The 16,883-nt window shown below is 33.8% G+C and overlaps 1 protein-coding gene across 4 annotated transcripts in view; it reads left to right on the top strand.

Annotated features, from left to right (window-relative positions):
* The window catches only part of ALS2 (alsin Rho guanine nucleotide exchange factor ALS2), a 63,847-nt gene that overhangs the window by 25,344 nt on the left and 21,620 nt on the right, over positions 1-16,883 (top strand). For all 4 annotated transcript variants that reach the window (XM_039844453.1, XM_039844450.1, XM_039844451.1 and 1 more), the window contains exons 8-13: positions 347-424; positions 3,231-3,413; positions 5,096-5,267; positions 6,984-7,164; positions 9,167-9,232; positions 13,536-13,698. In XM_039844453.1, the coding sequence (XP_039700387.1) occupies positions 347-424; positions 3,231-3,413; positions 5,096-5,267; positions 6,984-7,164; positions 9,167-9,232; positions 13,536-13,698 (843 nt within the window). The remainder of the gene's footprint in view (positions 1-346; positions 425-3,230; positions 3,414-5,095; positions 5,268-6,983; positions 7,165-9,166; positions 9,233-13,535; positions 13,699-16,883) is intronic.

Here is a 16,883-nt window from a genome sequence, read left to right as displayed (position 1 = left end):
TTGTGAGAATGAAACATTTTTAATACGCAGAAAGTGTTAAAACAAGGCCTGGCCGATAATAAACCCTGAAATATGTTAGTAATTGTTATAGTTAACCCTTGGACTCTGTGTCTTCCTATGTATTCTGTCTACCCATTATCTCTGTTCTTGTTTAAAAATGAATTTTCTTAATATGTTTTAAAGAGTAGAAAGACTAGTGTAAGTAATTTGTGGAAAGACTAGTATAAGTAATTTATGTGTAACTGTTGGTATATATATGGCATATATATGTTATTATAAAGGTTCAGAATTGACATGCAAAATCAGATTCACAACTCTTACCCATTTTCCTGTGGTTTTCTAATAGGTTTACTCATGGGGTAGCAATACCTTTGGTCAGCTTGGGCATTCCGATTTTCCAACAACAATTCCTCGTCTTGCAAAGGTACTTTTGTGAACTTGGTAACTTCTATAGAATTTATTCCCAAATTCTAAGTTATAACTTTATATTTCTTCATTTCTTATTATAAAACATTAGAAGAACTGTATATTTGTAATCTAGATTTGTTTTGATATACTTATTTTTTTTAGATATGAAGCCACTTGTTTTCAAGCCAAATGTTCTTTTTTAAATGTGTTATTTTAGATTTCTTCTTAGTTTCCACTGTTCATTGAACATTCATAGTTTGTCTTTTTTAAAAAAATAAAAATGAAAAAGTTCTTTTTTAAAAAAACCAAATGTTTCTATGACTATGATGTTGACTTCTGAACTATATACCAACAAATGCCTACTCTTTGACTTCTCACTTAATTTTTATTTTACCTAACATTATTTGGGATGTTATGTCTCCTTTTGGTTTCCTTTCCATACATAGTCATAGCAGTAAAACCTTTTTGTAAACCTTTTCATTTTATGTAGTGAAGCTAAAAGTATAGATGATTTTTTCACTGTCATGTGAATTGGTTTTAGTTTATGTAATGCTATTCAGAGATTGCTAATTTTTAATCATTTTGATACAATTCCTAGAGTGTTTCTCAACCTTTTCTTTCTGTCCCAACAACCCTGAAGAAATACTAAATCCTCATCAATAGTATAGACTCTTTATACAAGATTTGTTTTTTTTTTTTTAAACAATTTTGAGTGACAGTGCTTTTTTTTTCCCTGTTTAATTCTGCACCCCCATCCCCATCTCCACACCTGACCTACGATGTTGCCGTTTCCCCTAAGAAGGTGGGTGGGGAGTATTCATGGTGATAGCCTAACAGAATGGAAGATGGGGCTCACGTGTTTGTAGTTTGATTCTGATATTTCTCCCATCCCAAGTCATGCTTCCTCCACTGAGAGTAATATGACTAAAAGGACTGAAAAAGAGTAGTTGTCTCAATCCAATGATTCACTTCAATACATATTCCCGTGATTCGTGTATTCACTGCACTGTGCATACATCACTATGTAAGACTTTTACATGCTGCCTCTTCTTCCAGCAAACTTAATTTTACTGGGAAGGAAAGACTTAAATAAAACACCAGAGAATAGTTATTACTTCTAGCTCTAATCTTAAATATTTTCAGTATAAAACATTTTAGTGGTAAACTATTTAATTTATAATATTTTACCACAAATAAAAATATGATAAATCATTGTTCCTTGTTTTGTTGTTATTGTCGTCGTTGTTTATTTGAATAAAATAGAACATACATTTATTCATACCAAGGAAAGTTTTATAATATAGCATGGAGATCCTGGGAATAAACTTTTTATTTAACATTTTAGAATCAGACAAAAGAGAATAGTTTATTATAAGCTTTAGTTTCATTACTCTTTAACTGTACATATAAAAATGTAACATCAGGAACTTGGGGTTTTTTTTATTTGGGGGAAAGGTGAGAAAAACATTTTGAAGTCATTTTAATTGATCTATGGATTAAAGTCAAACTAGAGAGAGATCTGAATCTCTTTTTTCAAAACAATTTACTGCATCATATTTAGTACCTTTACTTTTGATTAGTTACTAAGAAGACTATTTCCTCTTACAAAAAAATTTTAATTCATTTTTTGCAAAATTAACAGAAGTCAGTTATTTGGATAGCAAGAATTGGAGAAGATAGTGTCATGCTTGAAGAAGATAGTTATAAAGTAATGGAGACTGTGCACATGCACACACACAGACACATGTGTGCACACATTCACTCATACACAATCACCTAACATCTAGGATTGGGAGCCTACCTAGACACAAAGAATCTAATAGATTAGAAGTTTTTTCGTTTATCTGTTTAGGAGCCATGGCTGAAACTGTGTCTGGATGTTGGGGGCAGTATTTTTTATAGCAGAACACTTTCTTCAAATGAAATCGTATGTGGAATCCCATACATAAAACAGATAAACTTGAAACTACTTTAGTTGAAGGATGGAGGGTGGTGGGAGCAGAGCCTTGGCACCTGCCTTTTCATGGTGGCTCCTGAATCACTATGTGGAATCTTAATGTTTGAAAACCATTGATTTAAAGCATTGGTTCCCAAACTTTTGCATACATCAGAATCACCTGGAGAGCTTGTGAAAACAGATTGCCAGGTCCCACCCCCCGCAGTAGCTCTGTGGCCTGAGAGTCTGCATCTCTAACGTGTTCCTAGGTGATAGCTGCTGCTGCTGCAAAGACTACTTGTTGAGAACCACTGGTCTAGGGGATCCATGTAGATGGGCTTCTAAGGGATCCTGCCTGTTTCAGCATCCTGGGAGTTGGCACAGTGAAGTCACATCAGAGAGATAGTGAGTTCTAAGTGGAAAAACTGAATTTTAGCACCCAAGGGTTTAGTTGGCCAAAATGGAATTTAGCCTTGTTAGATTGTTTTTTTAACCTTGATTTTTGTGTACACAGGTGTGTGCTAGCTATCAGATTAGGGCTTTAGAAGTTTCTGGGCTTTTGTAGCATAGGCTTAAGTCCTGTGGGAACTTCCAAAATTGACAATTAAAAAATCACATCTATGGTTTTTCATTTTTTAATTCCAATTATTTAGAATTTTTATAAAAATAATCTAGTTCTAAATTTAAAAGCTGAACAAAGGATTCCTTCTTGCTCGTGTTTCTGTTCTGCATTTGATTGGGTACATTGCTGGGTGAATTTTGCTCTCTGAGCTATGACTGAGTTTGTACCACCAGTTTAAGTAATCTTAGCATTTTAGTTCTCATGGGTCTGAAGTTCTGTCTGATTCCTTCATCTTGGACTGACAATATTTTACTGTCATTGCAGGTCGACAATGAAAATGGAGTCTGGAGTGTAGCTGCAGGCCAGGATTATTCCTTGTTTTTAGTGGATACAGAAGACTTCCAGCCTGGTTTATATTACAGTGGCCGACAGGACCCTACAGAAGGTGACAGCCTTCCAGAGAATCACAGTGGTACTAAGACTCCAGTACTCCTCTCCTGTAGTAAGGTGAACAGGAATTGGATCCTAAGGCCCACATTTTTTAATACCTGAGAAGTATTTTGGGTGTTTTTATTTGTATGTATGCATGTTATTAAGTATCTCTGACTATTGTATTTAAATTGTAAGCCCCTTCCCATTTTCTTCTTCACTTATTCTCTCCTTTTCCTGACTTATTTCTCTCCATAGTACATATCACCATCTAATACACTATATAATTTGTTTATTTTGTCCATTTGTCCTCCTTAACTATAAGATTCATAAGATTTTAGGTTTTCTCATTTACTACTGTATCCTCATAGTAAATACTTTATAAATGTTGAATTAACACCCTCATATAGGAATATTAAAAAGTGCATTTCTCAGTGAAGTTTCTTGACTACATTCGTGAGTCCCTTAGAAATGAATTAAGATAGAAATAGAGTAGATGAATTTTTAACTATAAGCGGGAAGTAAAAATTGCAAGGTCCTGACATGGGCTTCTGGCATACCTGACAGGCCACCAAGTGTTCTATTTCCCATTGCTTCCCATTTTCTCTGATCTTTTCATTTTATTTACTACTGTTTACTCCTTTTTTCATTTGTTAATCTGAATTTCTTTGCTTACCTACTTTCTATCTCTTTTTCATGAACCTTTACCATTGGCCTCTTTCTGGGTTTTTCCCCCTGCCATTAAAGGAACTCACATCCTCAAAGTGAAAAACCTCAAGGAAATTAACCTTCGAAGCTAGTACATTCTGGATTCCTTATTCTTATTGAATGATATATCCTGTAGACTGTTTTTTTATCCTTTGTGTTTATTTTTCTTGTTCAGTGTGTAAGCTATGAATGTACAGGGACAAGATCTTTCTTGCTAAAGGCAACATTGGCTAAGATTTGGCTCTTATCCTATATATAGCCTGTTATTCCAGACATAGTAATCGACTCTTTGTAGTTGTTGGCCCTGGCTCCACACTCCCCATGCAAGATTCCACAGTCCAGATGAAGGGTGAAATAGCCTGATGGAAGGCATGAGGCTCTAATATACGTCTTTAGTTACTGTGGGATGTTAATAGTCTGTTGGGTCTCCAGCTTTTTCGCTTAGTTTAATAGGGACATGTGAATAAAGACATTGAATGTTTTTATTCAGTGGTGTCATAGGTAAATGAAAAAAAAAAGTCTCCTTTAAAGAAAATCCATTTATGTCGTATAGGACTTTTAAGATAACTCCCAGATCTTTGGTATTTTGATCTATAGCACAGACATCCTCTCTGCTCTCATTTATCTTATTTTATGCAAAAAGGAGTCCTGTGACATGTAACTACATCATTTGGATCTTTGTATATTTAGGGCGTATGTCTGTGGTTCTAAATACATGTAACATGAAATAAAAGATATTTTGGCAATAAATAGAAGTATAGTATATGTAGTTATATATAGATCCAGAGAAACATATTTAACAATGGTGTACTGGTAAGCCAGCTCTAAAAGTCAAATCAAAACAAAACCAGAACGCCCTGATCTATAGTATTTGCCAGTGTTTTTGGTAATTTCACTATTGCCAACTTCAGGCTACCAGTGGTTTAATTACCAGCTTGCAGAATTCCTGAATATTTACCATTTGGTTTTCACCAGCTGATACAAGCCAGCTTCAGTGCCCAAATTTCTATTAGCAAATTACATTTTATCTTTAATTGTCTTCTCTGTTTTAGCTCGGTTATATAAGCAGAGTGACAGCAGGAAAAGACCGCTATTTAGCCTTGGTGGACAAGAACATTATGGGATATATTGCCAGTCTCCATGAGCTGGCTGCTACAGAAAGACGGTTCTATTCAAAACTAAGTGATATCAAATCTCAGATTCTCAGGCCTCTTCTCAGTTTAGGTAAGTAGAGCACTCTTGTTTTATCTCTTCTTCCTGTATCACAAAGAAAATCTTTGAGTTAGGTTTATTCCTTTCCTTTTTTGTACACAGGCAGTCAACATCTTACAAACTGTTTCCACTGTGTCAGTAGCCCAGCTGCCTCCGCCCTATCATGCCACTCCTAGAGCTTTTACTTGTGGAACTAGGAAGTGGAGCTTTCAGAATATTCATGGCAGAGAAGCAGAAACAACTTTGGGAAAGTTGATCCTAGTAACTGACTTCTAAACACTTCTAGCCCCACCAGTCCTAAGATATCTTATGTTATCCTGCCTGAATCATTCATTTTCTTTGTTCTAGTTCTTAGAATTATATCAAGTAGAGATTCATTTGGATTTACAAGTAGTCTCTTGAAATTGTAAGTGTTAAGGCTCTTATCTCACATTAGCATGAATTGATTAAATCCAATTTCTTAGCTGTAATCATCTACAAAAAGAGATTGAAGGTGGAGAGATGTCACAGAGGAAATGGATTATGATAGTCCTAGCTGGTATGCTGCTGTCTGGTTTTGCTAGGTACCTAGGGGCTCTAGGAGGTCAGAAAAGATACAAAATGAAGATTGGAGGGAATGGCTGTTAAAAGTTAACTTTCCTCATTTCAAATAATTTTCTTGGTTTTGCCCAGCACGCAGAAAATGGAGAGGAAGTTTTCTTTCTCTTTCTCCTTCACTCCTTGGCCCACTATGACGACCCAGAATTCAGGCCAATGCTCTAGTGGTTAAATTCCACCTTGTTAGTTAGCTCATTGTTTTTAGTGGGAAAACATCTACTTTTCAAACAACTAACTTATAGTGTTTCCTTTGTAAGTTGGTTGGAGACTGTCTGCATTTTTTAAAAAATGTGTCCTGCTTTTTTAAATGTTGTAGAGTCCTGTTCTATAAATTCTCCTCCAGTGGGTGGGCCCAGTACCCCAGGACTTTGGCAAGGGAAAGAAAGCAATCCAGACTGGAAGCTTCCGGGATTACGCTGAAAGAAAAGTGAAATCTGCCTTTTCTCTGTCCTGGTTCCAGATTTCTTTGTTGGTCTACCTGGTCTGCTCATCAGCCTCACTGCTTGGTGAGAAGTCCTAGAAATTAGGAACTTTGGGCTGGGAAAAAGCAAATAATCATATGCCCCCTATAAAGTTTAGAGCAGCATAGGCGGTCTGGTTTTTGGGTTGCCCTCTCTGCACTAAAGTGGGCTTGTCTGAGGTCGAGCAGAAGTCAATACAAAAGGTTGAAAATGTTAACCAAGATATAACTGCAGAAGTGAGTTTAATTCCTGGCTGTCCCTAACCAGTTATATGAAATTAGATAATTCCCTTCTCTTGGCTTCAGATTACTTATCTTCAAAATGACAGGAGAGTTGGATTAGCTCAGTGGTTCTCAAATTTGGCTAGTCTTCAGAATTACCTGGAAAGCTTTTTTTTTTTAACATATCCATCCTGGGATCTCAACCCTGGCCTACTGAGTCAGAATCTGTGAGTCCCTGTGAATGTGTTTTTAACAAGTACCTCAATTCTGGATTCTGTGATCTCTATGATTTAGCGCTATGATTTTTTGGGTTTTGCAGTTGAGAGTACATCTCAACATGTTAAGTATTTTTAGAAAAGGGGAATTGATAATCTTGATCATAAGGAAGTATTCAGGGAATGAATACTTTAGGTTATGTCGTCATTAGCATCGTCATCATTTTGTTACAGAAAATTTGGGCACTGCAAGTACGATCCAGCTGCTGCAGGAGGTGGCAAGCCGATTCAGCAAGCTGTGTTACCTAATTGGTCAGCATGGAGCTTCACTGAGCAGCTTCCTTCATGGGATCAAGGAAGCCAGGAGTTTGGTCATTCTGAAGCATGCAAGTCTCTTCTTGGATAGTTACACAGAGCAAGTATCCAGTCCCGTGTCATGTTCAATCTCTGCAGGGTTTTTCTACCAAGGAGAACAGCTCCTTAAACAGAAGAGACTAGATTAGGGAGAGTGATATAAGGTAATAGAAATTGCAAAGCAGTATTTTAATCTTAAGCCATTTATAGTTCTGCATTGCTAAAATTTTAGTTTTTTTCTAAGGGAAAAAGATTTAAAAATAATGAATTCTTGTATTTCCTTCTGTATTCCAGCAGAACGGTTGATAATATACTTAGTTTACATAAAATGTACTATAATAAATGTAGTTCTTTAAAGAACACATTTGTTTGCTTAAGTAAATTATACTAAATTTGAGGAAATAAGTAACTAAACAAATTATTTGAAGACCAACTGCCGATTGTAAATATGGAGCTGTTCCGATATCTGCTTTATAAATGGAGAGTTTAAAGACCAAACTATCTTTAAAATAAATATATTTCTTTAATAAAACTTAGGATGGTTATCCAAGGTTCTTTACATGTTTTTCAAGTAAAATATCCCAAGCATATTTGAAAATTTAAATACTTTTCATTTTTTCTTAATTCGTATTTTGACATTTTGACATGAGGCATAATTTAAGAGTTATGTTAATGTATATTAGGTTATAGTGTTGATCTGAAATGTAGGTTTTATTCTTTCTTTATTCATACCTCATCTACCCAACAAATATTGACTGAATACCCACCAGGCACTGTGCGGAGCTCCTAGCCTACAGCAGCCACTGCACAAAGCCAACGAAAAGCACCCACCTTGAGGAGTTCATGTTCTGTCGGCATTCCGTTTAGGTTATTTATAATATAAATAATGTATGTTTCTTATTGAAAACTCAACAAATAAAGATAATCAAAAAGATATTTAAAGTCACCCTTAATCCTACCATCAGAAATAACCACTGTTCATAATCCTAGTGTATTTCCTTTTAGACTTAGCATGTATGTACAAATAGATGTGTGCGATTTTAATTCTAAGCAAAATTAAATATACTTGAAGCTATTGGAAACACCCTGGTTAGAGTCTTTTAACGCATCAAGTTTTGGACATGAAAAATAACATAATTTGATACCAATTTAATCTTTTAAACTGGATTTTGTTTGTGCGAAGGTTTCAATTTTTGCTAGTATAATTTTTCTTGACTTGTAATCATCTCAGTCTGTTTCGGTTCTCTGATACTTCAGGACTTATGCTTGAAAATGCTTTTATTTTGATAAGTTGGGCTATATTTAACATAATTTATTCATATTAGATGGAGCAAGTAAAATTTTGATTTATGTATGAATTCTTAAAATTATTCTTAATTGTGGTAAAATACAATAACATAAAATTTATCATCATAGCCATTTTTAAGTGTACAGTGCCTTGGGCTATTTATGATAGGATTTTGCCTTCTCTCTGAAAGTCAGTGGATTCCATTTGCCAGCCCAGGAGTATGGGAAGAATATACATGGCTCAAAGCAGGATATCAAGAGTTATTCTCTAGCAAGAGATGAATACTTAACCTATATTTTCTAATACTATTTCACTCAAGCTCTTTTAATTTTAACATATTTTCTTACTGTGTCTATTGTTTATTTCTGAAGACTTAATTGGGAAAACAAAAGTGACGATTAGAAGAATTTTTCATTTAAAATCCAACAATTTTAATCATATTTTCTCAAGTTTGTTAAGTTACAAAGTAAACTCTACCACGTAAACTCTAGCATATTCTGCATAGTTTTGACTATTTTTTAAATTTCCTCTTACATTCACATCTTTATTAAAATGGTTTCCCCATCCCCCTGATTATTGTGATTATCACATAACCTGCCCTTCTCTTTAGTTCTTTATAGTTCATGAGTGTTAACTATAACATGAACTATAACATCAAGTGCTGAAAGTCATTGGCGAGGTACCAAGAAGTATCTGTTCCAGATGCTTGCTCGAAAACGCTGAAGAACTAATTAACTTTTTAACACTAATGAACATGTTTTCTTTTTTGCTCAAGGTATTGCACATCTATTACAAATTTCCTGGTTATGGGAGGATTTCAGCTTCTTGCTAAGCCCGCCATGTAAGCAAATATCTCCAATTTTCATTCTAACAACCAAAAATCATGTTTTATAGTGTTTGTGTTTTTGAGTCCCATGAAAAGCTTTGACCTGGTCATTTTACCAAATGAATCAAAATGTAGACTTTCATTAACTCTTGTAAGGGACAGGTATTATTAGTTTCTGATTATTTTTGGAAGTAGTATGGTTTTGAAAAAGCCACAAGATCTGAGTCCTTGAGTGCTACTACTTATTATTTCTGAGACTTTAAGAGACAGTACTCTTCACCAAATTGAGCCAAATTTTTTTTCATTTGAAAAATGGGAATATTCTCTTCTTGCTTGTGAGGAGCAAATAATGTGTGTGATGCTACACAGAAAAGTGCAAAGTGTTGCACTAATATAGGTTTTTGCATCTAGCCTCTGAATAAGTAATAAATAAAAAAGCTCCTTACATGAATCTCAGCATGCTGTACTGTATAGTTTCTCAATAAGTATTGACCCAGCAACAAAGGCAGGTTTTAAAAATTCAGTCATACTTTAACAGAAAACATTTCAAATATGTACTCATGACCCAGATTTAATGGATGTTAATGTTTTGCCTTGTTTACTTTTGATCTTATATCCTAAAAGAATAGTAATAATATCTTTATTTATGGTTTTAAAGGGCATATTTTTAATATATTACCATTAAAGATGATTGCCTTACGTTTTTGGTAAAAATCATTTATAGGGTCAAAAAACTCCCTTTTATATAGTTGGTGAACACACAATGCAAGATACGACATACTGTTGAATCATACACTTGAAACTTACTGGATTTTGTTGATCAATGTCACTCCAATAATTTTTAATTAATAAAAACTTTCTATTCCTAAAAGTTGAAAAAGATTTTTTTTAGTGTTAAATATTCTTGAGTTCCAAGGTAAACTCAGTGGTCTTTGTACTTAATTTTTAATACATTGCTGGATTCATTTTGGTAATATTTCAGATTTTTGCATTTTATGTGAATATAAGATATGTTTCTTCTTTTCTAAACTTGTCCAGTTTTGGTAAGAGGATTGCATTAGCAATTATAAAATGAGTTGGGGAGCTTTCTCTCTTTTTCTAGTTTCTGGAATAGTTTGCATGAAATAGGGATTCTCTATACTTTGAAGATTCGGTAGAATTCATTTGCAAAAATGTATGGCCTTCATGGGGAAATTCCTGTAGGGAGTTTTTAAACTACTGATTTGATATCTTTAATGAATAGATCTCTTTAGGTTTTTATTCCTTCCTATGGCTTTAATTATTTATATTTTTCTGGAAACTTGTTAATTGCATCTTTATTTTTAAATTTATTGACCTAGTATTCTTACCATTGTCTTAAGATGTTTTCACCTTCATAATAACTGTAGCTGTACCCCCTATTTTTCATTCTTATTCTTTATTTGAACCTTTTATCTTTTTATCTTTGTCAGTCTTGTCAGCAGTTTATCCTTTTTCATTATTATTTTCAAAAGTTAAGCTTTAGTTAATAGTTTGTTTTCTATTTCATTAATTTCTACCTTTTATTTTTCTTCTAATTTCTCAGTGTTCACCTATTAAACTCTTAGCACTTTGTTTATTTTCATATTTCTGATGTGTTTCTATAAAGCTATAAATTTCCCTCTAAGTGTTGCTTTAGCTTTATCTTAAAAGTTTTGATACATTTTGTTTTTATAGTTATTCTAAATTCTTTAAAATTTACATTTTGATTTCTTCTTTGATTCATGTCGTGCTCATTTGTTTTCAAAATATAGAGGTTCTTCATTTTTTAAACGAGAGGTTTAAGAGTGTTATATTTCAATGTTATGTGGTGATTTAAAAATCCTTGATCTTGCTATTTTGTTTAATTTAATATAATGACATCATTTTCTACTCTTTCAGCCTTTCTGCATTGTATTATAATGTTTTTGTGTATTTCTTTTAATCAGCAGATAGATAGACTTATTGCTTTGTTCTTTTTTCAGTCTCAGAGATTTGGCTTTTAACTGACAGGTTTACATTTATTAAAATTTCTGATTTTACATTTATTCTATATTGTACGTTACAATTACTAAAAGAGCTTATTTATTAAGTCTGAATTTGGCCAGCATTTCCCAAGCAGTGGTTTATGAACCCCATGGTTTTACACAGTTAAAGGCAGTATTAACGTCTTTTTCCAACTTCTACTTACAAATTTAATATTTAAACTTATTTTTAAGTATTCATTTTAAAAGAGATTAGTTTGAGAACCTATAGAACATAGCTAGTGAGCCCATGTGGCAGATAGTGGATCTCGAATGATGATGCTCAGGCTCTCATCACTGGTTTATCACTTAGCTACTTACCTGTGGCTAGCCTGGTGGTTTGATCATCATAGACGGTTTATTAGTATTATAATAATTATTATAATAGAATGTACATAATTATTTTAATCATTCCTACGTGTATAGTTCTGTGACGTCAAGCACATTCACATGTTTTGTAAACCATCACCGTTATGTATAAACAAAACTTCTTTCATCATCTCCTACAAAAACCCTGCACTCATTAAGCGATAACTTACCTTTTTGCCCTCCCCAAAGCCCCTGGTAACTTATATTCTTCTTCCTGTCTCTCTGAATTTATACATTCAGATACCTCATATTAGTGGAATCATGCAATATTTGTTCTGTGTTTGGCTTATTTCCATAAGTATAGTGTTTTCAAGGTTCATCCATGTTGTTGCATATACCAAAATTTTATTCCATCATATGGCTGAATAATATTTCATTGTGTATATACACCACATTTTGTTTATCCATTCATCTGTTGATGGACACTTGGGTTGTTTCTACCTTTAATATATTTATTAAATATATTTACCATCATTAGGTTAAAAACTCCCAATAGAAGATAAGCTAAGTCAACTCTCTGGTTCAGATTTCCCGAGAGCATACCAGGACTCCTTTTGGGAAGGTCTGTTGGCAAGGACATGAGTAAGTCCTGAAAAGTAATAGGGTTCAAAGGAATTGGAACATTTCTGTCTAGTACTGGACACTCAGGAGAAATGTGGTCAGAGGGAGTATGTGTTCACTGTGTGATACCTCAGGAGCAGGTCAAAGCAGAACACTTCTGAAGGCTTAAACGAGTTTCCTTAGCTGACATTAGCAGCAGAACATGGAGAAGGAAGTAGGAACATTCACACAAGACAAGTATAAATATCTGAGCTGTATTCCCCAGGGCACTCTCTTTAAGATCTCTTAATTGCATTATAAAATAATCCAATTTGTGCCATTGAACTTTGGGATTCCTGGAAGTTATTATGTCTTTTTCCATCTTTCCACAATAATATTTCATTATTTATGAGTTAAACACATCTCTTTATTTCATAGGTCTCTAAGGGGTTATAAAATGATTCATTCTTGCCATATAGTTTTGTGCGACATTGTCATATTTGAGGCCTTGTAGCTAAGAATTGTAGTATAAAGCTTGTAAAGCACTCAGCATAGTGCCCGGCACATAAATTTGGCTCATTAAGTGGAAAATAATGATTATTCTGTCCCACCAAATATTACAAAAATATTTTGGTCTGATGAGCATAGTCGCATATATTTTGGGCACTGAGCAGCATTAAACTTTATAGTAAAATCTTAATAATGAACTTACATAAAAACCAAATATCGAAACTAAACGGCTTCAGTTTGAAATGCTTTTGAAGATCTCAGCATTGAAATCTTCACAAATAATTTGCTTTATTATTACCTGTTAATTGTAGAACTGGTACCTATAACTTTTTATTACTCTCCTGTAATAAACTTTTATTAGATCATCAACAATTGAAGGAAAAAAAGAAATTAGAAGTATTTTAATATTCCATGTCAATTATGTTAGAGCAAAGAGTTTTGTTTTTCCATCAGTATTTCTGTTTAGCACAGCCAATTAGAGCAATTAGTCTTGCCATTTATTGCTGTGACTTTTGGCTTATAAATTAACAGGTAATGATGTCAGCTGGTCTCCAATTATTCCTTGAAACTGTGGGATGTATGATTCATTTCCTATAACATGAGGCACAAGTCTGTGATTAAACGTCTCTTATTATAGGGTTACTATTGCTACCACTGGCTACTTTTTATACTCAAAAATCCCATTTTCTAGGCAGAGAAATTCTTTTAATTATATCTGGCCTGTTTCTTTGTATTCATCTTCCACTATTTTCATAACACCTAAAAAATAGAATCTATTTTTTAAAAAGATAGAATCTAGTAAAATATTTTTATTCAATATAGTGCATATTGTCCTTACCAAAACAATTAACAGAATCTCTTTTTTTTCCTACCTCTAGTGATTTCCTAAATAAAAACCAGGAGCTGTTACAAGGGTTATCAGAAGTGACTGATGAAAACACCCAGTTGGTAGAAATACTGAATACTTTGTTTTTCTTGCCAACCAGACGACTTCATAATTATGCAAAAGTTTTACTAAAGCTTGCTACTTGTTTCGAAGTGGTAAGCTCCCATATATACCCTTTTTGGACACGTGGGAAGCCAAGGATCATTGTTTGGATTATGCCACCCCATGATATGGAACACCACTACTTTAATATTTATATATGTTTAATTAAGTTTATTTTTCTTCAGAGAAATGCAAGAAGAAAGTATGACTGTAGGTAAATCTAGTTTTCTCTGTTGTGGATTCAATTTCCTCTTTGGATGTTATCAAGATGAATTGTACCCATTTTATGAAACTGTCAAAATTGTGGCCCAAGTATGAGTGCTACTCATTCAATAGTTGTCAAAGTTTATCAAGTGCATACTGAGTACAAGTTATACAAAGCTCTTTAAAAGCCCAGCTTTCTGTATAAGGACACACACCTGTAAGGCACTGGAATTACCACCTGGCCTGGACTCATGGTAGATTCATGCCTGGTATTTGGGTCACCTTGGCATATGCTATGAGAAATCACCCTGTTACAGGATTTCCTCATATGATTACTGGTCTACTTTCTGTATAAAAATGATTAGGTGGAATCCTGGGAAATTAGCACTGCTAGAGGAGATGGGTATATTTGATAAAGCTGGTTCTAAGACATTCACCTTTGAAATTGTACTGAAATGTGTAGTTTCATTTTGTTTCTACTCTGAAGGGCTCTAGGGAAACCATAATGATTCCAGGGTTCATTATAGTTTAGAATCATTTTAATCTTGGGTTCCTACATGTTAGTTTAGATTTCCTGGACATGGCTCTCATATGCTTTTATTTCCTTCCCTAAATACCCCTTCCTCCATCCTTATTATGGGAAACCTTCAAGGCCTGCATCAAAAGTCTTTTTCTCATGAAAATAAAGCCCCCTCTGACTATACCAAACTCCTTTGCCTTGCCATCTCTTAAGAATTAGTTACTACCTCCTCTATGCTTTGCTAGTACTTTAACTCTTCATTATTTTATGATCACAGTATGTCAGTGGTCCTTAACTAGAGTTGGGGAGCAAAATCATCTGTGGAAGTTTTTTCAAAACACATGGCTATTTTCTGTCACTGTAAATTGTTATTCATTAAGTCTATGGTACAGCTTAGGCATTATATATATGTAAACATAAACTTCTCTAAGTAAAAATAATCATACCTGATATTTATTAAATGTATTCCATGTGCCAAATACTGTTCTAACTATGTTATATATATTCATTTAATCCCCATATCAACAGTGCGAAATGTATATTATTATTATTCCCCGTTTGTGGATGAGAGATTTGAGGCACAACTGAGAATGGGTAGAGCTGAAATTCATAGGCAAGCACTCTGGCTCCAGAGTCTGTTCTTTTAACCACTTTACTATATTGTTTCTTCTGTTAGATAATCTATTAACAAAATCACTGCATTATTCTGGTATATTATATGTTTTTCTATCTTCTGTGCCTGGTTATAAGCTCCCAGAAGACAAACATCGTATCTTATTTATTTTTTTATTCCTTGCACTCAGCAGAATATTCTGTATGTAGTAGATACCATTAAATGTTTCTTAAATGACTCTAAGAATTGTAGAATGTGAAGTAATTGCTCATGAATGTGAGGGATCATCCTTTCATCTTACCTACTCCTCACTCTTCACAAAGTATACAGCATTATACCCGTGTCCCATGACTGGTTCTCAAAGCTTGGTCTACAGACTCCTGGAGTTCCAAAGGCCCTTTCAGTGGGGGAGGGAGGTTCAAGATCAAACTATTTTTAGAAAAATGCTAAGATATTTGCTTTTTTCATGTGTTGTCATTGCACTGACAGTGCGGAAGTCAAGATGAGTAAAACTGCTGGCTCCTTAGCATGAATGAAGGTGGAGGCGCCAAACTGTACTCAGTCATTGTGTTCTTTGCTGCCGTTTATTTGCAGTTCAAAAACAAAATTAAAAAAAAATTTTTTTTTAATGCCAGTTTCACTTAAGAATATTCTTGATAAAACAGTAAAAATTATTTAACCTCAACCACTGAGTATACATTTTTATTGACATGTAATTGACATATAACATCTTAGTTTACGATTACAACGTAACTTGAGATATGTATATTTCAAAATGATCACTATAATAAATCTCATTAACATCCATCACCACATGTAGGAATATACGTCTCTTTAGTATTCTGCATGATGAAATGGGAAATACACCTAAAGCAGTTCTGCCGAATACCGAAATATGGAGGTTTCTCAAGGAAGAATATAAGATTTGCGATTATTTGAGTTGAGAGATACTGTTTTTTGCTTGAAAGAACAATGATAGGTAAACTATGGTTATTCACACTTGGGTATGTGGCAGATATTTTCTCAAAAATGAGCCTGTCACTTCAAAGAAAACAACTGACAGTATTTCTTGCCAATGATAAAATCTTAACCTTTAAATAAAAATTAAAATATGGGAAACATGTATCTATCACTGTGAGCTTGGCAGTTTCCCAACAGTTAAACACATTTTCTTATGAGATTGTCAATAATATTAGTCAAAGTGTCAGACCAGTGGATTTTAATGTAACAGGGTACAAAAAAATTGATTAATGTAGTTTCAGATTCCACATTTCAGCTACTATTTAAGAAACTGTGACTTACCAAGTTTCAGTACAGTTTCAAAGGAGAATATCTATAATTATTTGAAATGGTTGTTAAAATACTACTCCCCTCCCCAACTGTATAATAAAGCAACATTTTCTTCATGTAGTACTACCAAACAACATATTGTAACAGAAATGAAAATCCAGTTGTCATCTTTTAAGCCAGAAAATAAAGAGATTTGAAAAAAATGTAGCTTTCTCACTAAACATTTTTTTGTCTTGGAAAATAGTTATTTTTTATTTAAAATGGTATTTTATTTGAAGTAAATAGGGGTATTTTTATTTCTCCACTTATATGGGTAAATATCGATAGATATAACCCATATAAGCAAAGTAGACGGTTCCCTGAGACCAAAACATTTGAGAATTCTGGTTTATCCTGAGTTCTCTGCCCTTTCCTCACTGATAACTACTACAAGTGTTTGTTTCTTTTCCCCATGAGTTATTTCTTTATTTCATATGTACCTGTATGTAGTAGAATTATCTGGAACCAATCTTTTTGTTCAGCTCCCTGTTCCTTCTTAGGCTGGATAATGCTAAGTATCTAAACCACACTAAGGCTACAGATTCTGGACAATTCTTTTACGTTCTTTTTCC

This window comes from Pteropus medius, unplaced genomic scaffold (assembly GCF_902729225.1).
Source record: "Pteropus medius unplaced genomic scaffold, Ma_sr-lr_union100, whole genome shotgun sequence".
Classification (NCBI taxonomy): domain Eukaryota; kingdom Metazoa; phylum Chordata; class Mammalia; order Chiroptera; family Pteropodidae; genus Pteropus; species Pteropus medius.
Note: the sequence above shows the minus strand (reverse complement) of the source record. Positions and strands in the feature narration are given on the sequence as shown.